Source organism: Akebia trifoliata, unplaced genomic scaffold (assembly GCF_017979445.1).
Source record: "Akebia trifoliata isolate Shusen 1 unplaced genomic scaffold, ASM1797944v1 Contig00950, whole genome shotgun sequence".
NCBI classification, from domain to species: Eukaryota; Viridiplantae; Streptophyta; class Magnoliopsida; order Ranunculales; family Lardizabalaceae; genus Akebia; species Akebia trifoliata.
The window spans coordinates 18,713-29,117 of record NW_028237362.1 but is presented as its reverse complement, the minus strand read 5'-3'; the positions used below and the strand labels follow the sequence as shown (position 1 = coordinate 29,117).

The 10,405-nt window shown below is 36.1% G+C and overlaps 1 protein-coding gene across 1 annotated transcript; it reads right to left on the bottom strand.

Moving 5' to 3' along the window:
- Positions 1-4,825: 4,825 nt before the first annotated feature.
- On the bottom strand, positions 4,826-9,568 carry LOC147380822 (disease resistance protein At4g27190-like). The gene is made up of 2 exons (XM_086431200.1): positions 6,406-9,568; positions 4,826-5,175 (listed from the first exon to the last, which is right to left on the bottom strand). The coding sequence occupies exon 1, from the start codon at positions 9,498-9,500 to the stop codon at positions 6,438-6,440; it is 3,063 nt and encodes a 1,020-aa protein (XP_086287326.1). The 5' UTR covers positions 9,501-9,568; the 3' UTR covers positions 4,826-5,175; positions 6,406-6,437.
- Between the last annotated feature and the right edge of the window lie 837 nt (positions 9,569-10,405).

The window sequence follows — 10,405 nt, the reverse complement described above, 5'->3', positions numbered from 1 at the left end:
GATCAAAAAAAGCATATCTTCTTAATTTTAATATAAACATATTCGATGAATAAGAAGTAGAATACAGATTTCTCATCACAGAGTTAAAGGTTTACTACTCATTTTTTCTCTATGGGATGATGAGTCATGACATGTGAGCTCTGCAATGTATTGTACTCTTGATAGTCGGTAGAAAAACACTTTGGGGTTTTTAGCGTTTTGAGTGAAAGTTACAAGTTCAGACCTCAACTCTTTTAAATTGGCATTCTGTGCTGCGGTGACACAAAGGGAGACACAAGGGTGACAAATACACGTGGTGTCGTGCACATTACCATAAATGCTTTTCCACGAGATACGAGTAAAAAGCATTTATGGTTATGTGCGTGCCACCACATCATTTTTATCACCTTTGTGTTTCAGTTTGTGTCATTCCAGCATTTTCCAAGATTGAAATGCCCCTCAACCATCATAGGTTTGTCTTCTATACGGAGTTGTTACCAACCTAATGTGTAGTGATGATGATATGGTCTGTTTTACATAAAGTTTCTCAATGAAACTTATATTTACACCATCTTTCTCTCTCCGTCATTTTTACCCCATTAAATTCGAAGGTAAATTCCATTTACGAAGCTCTATTATTAAGTACTGAAGTTCTATTTTTACATAATGAATCGGTTGGTATTGGTCTCTACTTCCAGGAATTTTTATGCCTAATGAACCTATTGTTAGTGGTCTCCGCTTACATTTTTAAATAAGAATGCTTGTGGCATTGATTCCTACATAACAAAGTTGTTGGTAATTGTATACATGGATTTTTAATGTATCATCGCTTTTAGTATTGGTTCCTACATCTATTATTTAAGTAACGAATCTTCTGGTATTAGTTCTTATGTCCATTTTTACATAACTAAGCTCCTGATATTGATCTTTATGGCACAACTAAGTTGATATTAGTTCTCACCTCATTTTTTACACTATTAAACTTTTGGTATTAGCTCCAACCTCCATACTTTACATCCATTTGTCTCATTTTTCTCATAGTAAAAAATGTAAATAAATAAATAAAAGAGATTTATAATTTTATTATTAAAACAATAACACTACCTTAACAATGCATTGCACTTTCTTGCCAAATAATTACTCTACGGTAAGAAAATTTCTATTTTTATTACATGAACATAAATAGGGTACTAAATCTATATAATCTAATATAATAAAACACAGATCCAATCTCGCACACATCTCGATAAAAATTTAAAATTTTATTCAATTTTCTCTCTTCCCTTCTTGGAATACCCTTCAACTTTAATGTCACTTGTCTTCTACTCCTTTCCAATAATACCCATATAACTTTATTGTCTTTTACTGCTCTACTCCTTTATTGTCTTTTATCTTTTACCCCCCTCAACCCTAAAGAGGATGACAGTGCCATAGGCACAGGCAAACTCTAGTGACTTTAAAAAAGTAAAAAAACAAAATGAAATAAATATCTTGAGAGGGAAACGAGGAAGAAAAGTAGAAACACCCAAAAATTAAAACTCCACAATTAAAAATAACTAAACACCCATTTTTTGTAGACTCAAGGGTGCTAATAATTATGTAATGCAAGTGGATGAATGATGTAATTAGGGATAGGTAGGCTTAAAAGTTTGACGTCCCTAGTTTTAAATTGGCATTTGCAAGATTTATGATATGGCATTTCGCTGTATCAAAAGTTCATGAAATAGAGTTAGGCTGAAAATCAGTTTTTTCTATACTTTCTAGTCCAACCTACTTCCAAAGTCCACCACCACAACCCAACAAGGCCTAACGTTATCTAACAATAGAACCATTTGGTTTGCTCATTCAACACTAAAAGGGAAGGGATGTTTCTAGTAATTCCTGTGGAATATCACTACTCTTCGGGACAGAGTCAAGGGTTTTCATGAGAAAATTCAAGGGTTTTTTTTGTAAGAGGTTGAGGAAAAAGGACATGTAAGACCCAAGTCAAGTGATAATTCGTCAATTTAAAAACATATGTTACCTCATTATTCACCAAAACACAGCAAGCCGCTTTGACCTCAGTCTTCTCCAACAGAATAATGTAAAATGAGCTACCTCATATTCAACTTGAAAATAATAATAAAAACCCTTTGATTTCTCTTCCTATCTTGGGTAAAATTGTTTACCCTAATTTCCAACCTTTAAATTAATCTACTTTAATCTCCAAATCTAAAGAATGGGATAAGATTTTTGAAGTGAAGATGATGAGAATTTGTATTATAGAAAATTCTAAGGGTGTTTCTACAAGGGCGTAAGACAATATTCCAAACGATGGAATGAAGATGAAGCTAAATAGTTTAAAATTTATAGAGGTTGAAATGCATGAAAATGACTGATTTTTGGATGAAAAATCGAAGGGTTTTTTGGACATAAATTGAAAATGAGGGTATTTCGATTATATTTTTTTAGTCTAGAAAAGAAGAGCAAAGTCAAGGGCGCATACCATCAATTTGAAAACATTGGATTGGACTATCTGAAATATTCACCAATTTTATGGAGGTGACTCTAAATCACCCAAAGAAAATAAAACGAAGACGGGAAAAGGTTAAAGAGGGCATGTAATTAGTGTAAAAATATTAATGGGGTTATCCCAAATATTCACCAAAGTATAGAGGGAAGGTTAAATCACATGAATATCTCAAGTACACCAAAGGGGTCAATAAATTTCACACAAAAAAATGTAAACAATATGGTGTATTACCACCTAGGATTCTCATATATACAATTTGTCGTACATCGTGACTCATGATCTTACTTTTTTTTAGTAAATTTTCAGTTTACTACTTTTAATAAATTTTGGCCCGAAGAGTTTAGTTATTTGAGCCATGTATATAGTTTCTGTATACCCTATCTATGAACTAAACCTTATAGAATTTTCCACATCTCTATAGCATCCTAACTTATAACAATATATGTAAATATAGTGACCAAAGAAGTAATAACTAAGAAAGGAGAAGAAAAACAATACCTATATATTATCCGGGTTTGGGACCATCCTTTTCCCTCCTCCTTTATCCGGGCTTGGGACCGGCAATGTAAAACATATAATTTTACATTGGCAGAGTTAAAAAGGGGTTAGTTAACAAAAAAAAAAAAGTTAAACATCTACCTTGATACAAGAAATAAAAAGAGATTACAAGGGTCAGAGATCCAGGTATAATGGAACAACTCCAGAGAACTACCTTCAGTACCTCTTCAAGGCAGAAATGCTGAGAAAAAACATTACTAATATAATAACAGCTTCGTCATCTAGAATCGTATGGATAATAACAGCCTCGTCATCTAGAATCGTATCGATAAAGGATAAAATCAGCATTATCAAGGAAAGATCCAAATCAATTTTTACAAATCAAGGAGTTAAAAGACAACAGCTAAAAAAATTGTAACGAAATATTCTAGTTCATAAGGCCCCCCTCAATACCCAAAGAAACACTAGATATATATGAACTATTTTCCATCTTCTTATTCACTATTAGTGTTAGATTGAGGTCATGTCCATCAAGCAGAGGACTTGTATTATTGTTTAAATTTTTCTATAAAACACAATCAAATAATCTTTGAAAGCAGATACGAACGCACTAACGCTATAATAAGAACATGACTCTAGAAAGAACTGAACAGAACTACACAAAAAAAATTGTTCTTCACCAATTCATTAAAACTGAGCATCGTGGTTTGCTTATTACAAGTTATCCTCAAAGGCTAAATCTAGATATTGAATTTAGCAGTCCTATAATATCAGTGTTCTCAATATTCTCCTAATAACGTTTAAACAATAAAAATAATTGTTATAGGTAGCCATCAACGAAGATAATTTAAAATGATTAGGGAAGGAGATCGAACAAAACCCTAAAATAATTAAGGAAAATACGAGATTCAATTAAAAGCTTTCACATATCTAAAAATTCAATCACAAACCCAACAGATACTCGCTTCAAATCTTAAAAATCGATTAAAATGATCAGAGTGGGGGAGATCGAACAAAGCCCTAAAACTCTTAAATTGAAATCTGATAGATTTAAAATCTGAGATTCTGTAAGTGAGAGATCGAGTGAAAATCTTTAGATCAAACTCCGATCAATTCTATCCTAAAACTCCCAAATCAAAATTTGATTGCGTCTGACCATAGATTCAAAATTTGAGATTCTGTGAGTGAGAAATCGAACAAGATCTATTCGGCAATGTCGCATAAAACGATGGCTTAAAGCCGTTGTTTTTGCCGCAAAATACAGTCGCCTTCTACCCTTTATGACGTAGTCCCCGAAAGTTAGGGTACATGTTTACCCTTTCTTTTGGTCTTCTTTCCACAGCCTTTGTGTACCCTTCTGCCAGGATCACTGCAACAATTATACAGGCCAATACAAGGTTAGGTAGGCTTGTCATTCCTTTTATGCAGACCCAAGGGGAGACTGAATCCAATCTTGTTTGAAGGTCGACCACACGCCACTCAAGCAGATCGAGCTTTATGAATCATTCTTCCTAACCATTATTGTAAAACAAGTCATAGTACTTTGAACTTGTAAGTCTGTTTTTGTATAGAGCTTACTGTGCCTGAAATATTCAAGGACATCATTATTTCACGCTACAATATCATGAGACAAAGAATGAATTATAACATAAGTACTGAGTAACATAATTTTACTGGCAAATGGATGTTGCTCTCACTAGATAGAATTGCATAAAGATGGTTTAGTTGGAAGCCCATCATCATCATTTGTTCCTGGAGAAAATTGAACAATCTGTGACACTATTCAAGCAAACCAAATATCAAATGAACACAACTTAAGTTTAGAAGGATGTCATACAATTCATTGTATTTTGTTGCAACCTGACCTCCACATTCACCAAGCGCAAAATGTTGCAGAAAGATGCCAATAGAAACTCAACACTACATTGGTGACCAATTCTCTGCTAAAACGGGAAGCAACAGCTGATTTTGATATTTTTTTTTGGGTTTGGCCATTTCAAGAACTCCTTCCAACTCTTGCAATACTCATTTAGCTACATATTACATCTTTAAAAAAAAAGGTCCTTAATGCCAACTATCCACCATTGAACGAAAAATAGAAAAAGGAAAAACAAACAAGTCTTTAACTAACTATTACATCAACTTGCTGCGATCGAATGAACAACCTGCTGCATCAACTAACTGACCTGCAGACACGAGCCATTGATAAGTGCAATATCCATTACTGAGATTCCACAAGTAATAATAAAATAATTCAAAAGAAGACATAGGAAGCTAATCTCTGCTGTGATAAAATATTGTATTATTAAACAACTGAATTTGGTATGGTATGTTGCAAATTCACTCCAAGAATGTTTAGTCCACCAGTGGAGAAACAAATTTGATCCATCACATGCCAAAGATGTCATGGGGTCCATTCTTCCCAGTCCACCGAAAATGTGAATATTTGGCCTACTCCATGGTGGACCAAATCAACAGAACAACAGCATGATCGATAGATATTGATACCTTAGACCCAGATATCCCAACACATTATATGTTAATTTGTACACTAAACTATTTTTAAAGTATTGGCTACAAGGGAGTGATAGGACCTTGAAAGTTTGCTGAAGGAGTATTTCAATGAGTGAAATAATTTGAATTAACAAAATACATGACTTTCGATTGAATTAATTGGAGTATCAAGATTTGTTCAGACAGCCCCGAATTTTTAGGTTAAGCTCTCGTGATAATGATTCTGATAGAATCAAGGGTACACAATGTGAAAAAAGCCCAAATTTGATGGCCCAAGGCTGTCAAATTTCATCAAATTCGACGGACCAAAAGATCGAATTGGTGTTGAATTTTTCATTGTTAAATTTTTTTTTCAACGGGCTAAATCTGTCAAATTAATGAAGGATGAGAGAAATTCGATAGCTCTAAGCCGTCAAATCTGGGAACATCAAGAATTTTGACCGTTCTAGACCGTCAAAATTCAGTTTCTAAAATTCGTGGGCCTTGGCCCGTCAATTTTTTTCTGTAGAAGTTTCCAGTTTTCACATAGTGGTATATTACCATTTCGTGAACGAAATATAACCAAATTCCAATTCCGGATAACTTTTTATTTTAATTCGCAAAACGTGAACAGTGAGATCACAGGTTTTCCAAGTGACGATCTCATGGCATCCTCTTGTTTATGTTTCAAAAAGCATTTTTCACCTTTCTCCATTTGTCTATGCTTTTTCAGAAAACTACGAGATAGTCACTTGAAACCTGAGAGATCGTCACTTGAAAAACCAGTGATCTTGCAGTTCACGTTTTGGGAACTAAAAAGAACAGTGAGCCGAAATGGGAATTTCATCAAAAGTTGATTACATTGTGAGAAATTTCTATAGTATTAATTGTAGTATGAAGATGATGATGATGTTGGGTCTCACCTTTTTATCAGCATGATGAAATTAAGGAGACTTCAATCTTCTTCATCAGTTTCTGTTTCTGTATCCCATTCTACACCCCATTCAATATCTGAGATGTCATCAACTGGGTAGGATTCATCTTCTAATTGTGGTCTGAAAGGAAGCTTCTTCAAATTTGGACATTCGTACACTGAAATGTGTTTTAAATGGCAATCGAGAAGGAAACTTCCTTGGCAAATACTTGTTAGACATTTCAAGTGATATAGTTTAAGATGACTTAACTTAGGTAACAAACCCCCCTGATGATCTGCTACTGCTTCCTCTTCCTCATCCTCTTCAATTGCGATTATCAATTCATCACAGTATGATACATAGAGCATTTTTAATTGCTGAAGACAGTGAGCTAAGCCAAATGAGAAGAGGTTCTTCAATCCATTGCATCGTCGGATTACCAAAATTTGCAAATTTTGAAAAGTTTGGGGGCATGAAATCTTTTTAACGGCAACCATATGCTGCTCATCACCATCATCATCCCTCAATTGTCTCAAGGATGGTGGTGGTGGTAGCCCATGCACAATTTTCTTCATGTTACGCATCTTCTTAATTTCTAATCCCTCCAAACGTACAAATAACGAATGCTTTGGACCCTCATCTTCGTCACCAATGCTCATTAGATACTCTATCTCATCACATGCACCTACACCAAGCCATCTTACCGCATCCAACTCAACAAGATTGTTGAATAAAACGTGGCAGCTCGACGACTTCAACAATAACACATTGGCTTTCTTGCATAATATCTTTACCCACTGGGAAATTGGACTCACCCCATTCATTTGGACCACTTTCCAGTTAATTAATTGCACCTCGATGCTATCCAAAACTCTGACACTAGAGTTTAGTACTGCGAAATAGGTTAGTTTTGTGGGACCCAGGAATACAATAAATTGTTTTAGATTTTCCCATGAACATGAGGTTATTTCTGTAGATGCACATCTCTTATTTTTTACATGGATTCGTAGTTTGACCAGATTTGATAATGATGCTACCTCTGCAAAGCTAGCATTCTTCATTTCGCCTCCACCTCCACCTTCATTTGAATATCCCTCCTCCGTGTCGTCCCACTCCCCAAAGCTATCCCACATAAGCAATTCTTCCAATTTAGTCAGCCTTGACAAAACATTCGGTTCCACACATTGAAGATTCGTACCCGTCAAATCTAAGCACCTTAAATTGGTGAGATTACCAATTTCTTTTCCCAACCTGGGTAAACCTGAGTAAGACAAACGAAGTATCTGTAAGTTCTTCAATCCTCCAAGTACGGATATGCTAGTCAATGCACCACATTTTTCTAAGTACAGAGTCCGGAGATTTGTGAGGTCTCCAAGTGACTTGATTGACTTAAGAGAAGTAAAACTTAGATCCAAGACAGCAAGTGCTTTCATCCTTTCAAAGAAATTATCTTCAATTATTTCTAGATTCAAACTTTCATTTAGTAGTAGGGTTCGGAGTTGTGGGCATTCCAATGGACTTTGGAGCTTAATTTCCGAACTATTCATGAATGAAATGCGTTTGTATCTATTGAGTTTCTCTGTCTCTGGCCACTCACTCAATCCTACACCTGTTTTTACCAGAAACCCATTCTCATCTTCAGACGCAATTGATATGGCGACATCCCGAACCACATCATGCATTTTCACAGACTCGTCTACATCGCCATCTAATAACAAACCACAATCCTTTAATCTTCTCACAAAAACAAGCAACTTGTTCGATGCATCCTCCAAACTCCTCTCTACCTTCAAAAATCCTTCTCCTATTCCATAATCTCTCATCTGATTCAAAGGAATATCGTAGTCCTCCGGGAACAGGCAAAAGAACAAGAAGCAGAACTTGATTTCTGACCCTTTCAAATGGTCGTAGCTGTATCTCAGAGATCTGATCACTTCTGGGATTATACCTTCTAATTCGATTGGATCAGGATTTTCTAATGCCCTTAATGCATGCTTCCATTCAAATTCTTCTGCCACATCTCTCAAAGATGACCCTAGTGTTACAATTGCCAGTGGTGATCCCTGACATTTTCTTACAATCTTTTGTGCAAGGGGTGTCAAAGCAGGCCTTGTAACTACATTACCTGCTTTTTCTTTGAATAGAACCCAGGATTCTTCTTCAGAGAGGGCTTCCACTTTGAATTCAATTTGAATTCCCATTTCACGACAAACATCACGTATTCGTGTCGTGATGATGACTTTGCAGCCTATGTTTTCAATTCCACTAGGAATTCCAATATCAGCAGCAATCTGCAATTTCTTCCACACGTCGTCCAATATTATAAGGACCGACCCCTCGTCCTGCAACCTCTTGAACAGTTTATCAGCTCTTGCTTGTGGGTCACTCTCAGCCTCAAGCTTCAAGCCTAGCCTGGCCCCAATTTCATCTTGAATCCTTTTGAAGTCTGGAGAGCTGGACACAGTCACCATTATAACTTTCTTGAAGAGTTGGCTTCCTTGGAGTTCATTGTTTAGTTTGTGTACAAGGGTCGTCTTCCCTATACCACCCATCCCGTAAAGCCCGATGGATCTTATGCGCTCATCACTTAATGCCGTCATGACCTGATTCATAGTCAAATCCCTGGATGGCAATCCATCTACTTGATGGGTTCGCACTTGTACGACACTTGGAGGAGCTGGAACGTGAGAAACCGTACTGAAATTTCCATTTGCTTGGAGTACATTGACAACAAGTAAAATCTGCACTGCTTGTTTGCTTAACCTGCGACGTGATGTCCAATCTGGACACAATCCCTTGAAACATTTCTTGTTCTCCCTCACTTGTTCATTTAAACTCGTCAAGTTCACCCTAGCAGTGTCAACCTCTTGCAACCAGTTAAGCACTACTTGATCGATTTCTTCCAATTTCCTGTGTGCCTCATCTACCGAGTTTTGCACATCACTTCTCTTTGTACTCAGACGACTAGCTTGGTTCCTGAAGTTCTCAATGTTCTTATCAAAATTTATAAGATAAGAAATTTGGCGCTTAAGAGGAACAACCAAACACTTGCCTAATTCTGTGATGGGCGTAACCAAGATAGACAAGAGTGCCATGGTGGCCATCTTCGTAGAACACAAATGAACACTAAATTTTGCAAAAGAAAAGAAGAGCAGAAAGGTATGGTGTACCTCTTAGTGTTCACACAAAGATGAAGGTGGAAAATTGTGAAGCAGTACAAGAACCAATCTCAATCCTTCTTGCAAAATGAGTAAACAAACATCATCAGTAGGCACTTGAAAAAAAATAAAATGAAAGAGTAGAGAAGAAACAGAAAACAAAAAAAGAAAAAAAAACATTCAAGATTTGTTGAAGGTTGTTCTATGTTAGTAGTTATTACCTTTGGAATATCGATTGAGTGTATGTAGAAGGGAAGGGAAGGGGACAAATGATGAAATTCTCAATGTGGCAAGTGGTGTTATTAATTAGGAAGATGAGATGATAGACTTGTTTGCAATATTTTGAACTTTTTTACTTTAAAGGGTACAACTGTTTTTTTTTTTGATAACGAAGGGAATCCTGGCCAGTTTGCTCGCACCAGACTAGTCCCTACGCCCCGCACTCAGGCTATGCCCCACTACGTGAAACAGTGTGTGGCCACCAAGGTTTTTTATGGGTAGTGGGATTCGAACTTGAGACCAAAGGGAACAACTTTTAATGAGAGGCTCTTTAAACACTTTTTTTTTTAATAATTGAAAAAATATCAACTTATGGAAGCAAGTAGACCAAAACCAACAACAGTAAAATGCTGATAACAGCCAAGAACAGGTACCCTCCACCAAGGGCGGAGCCAGGATTTTTTGTCAGTGGGGGCTAAGTGTTAACGTTGGTTCACTGTTAATCTTACTTTTCTTCTATGCCAATGTTGGGTTCATCTCTACAAATGATGGTTGGATAATAATCTCTCTAATAAAGTTGCTAACATGTAGATAAACTATATATTTAATCTATTTTGACGTGTTGACATGCC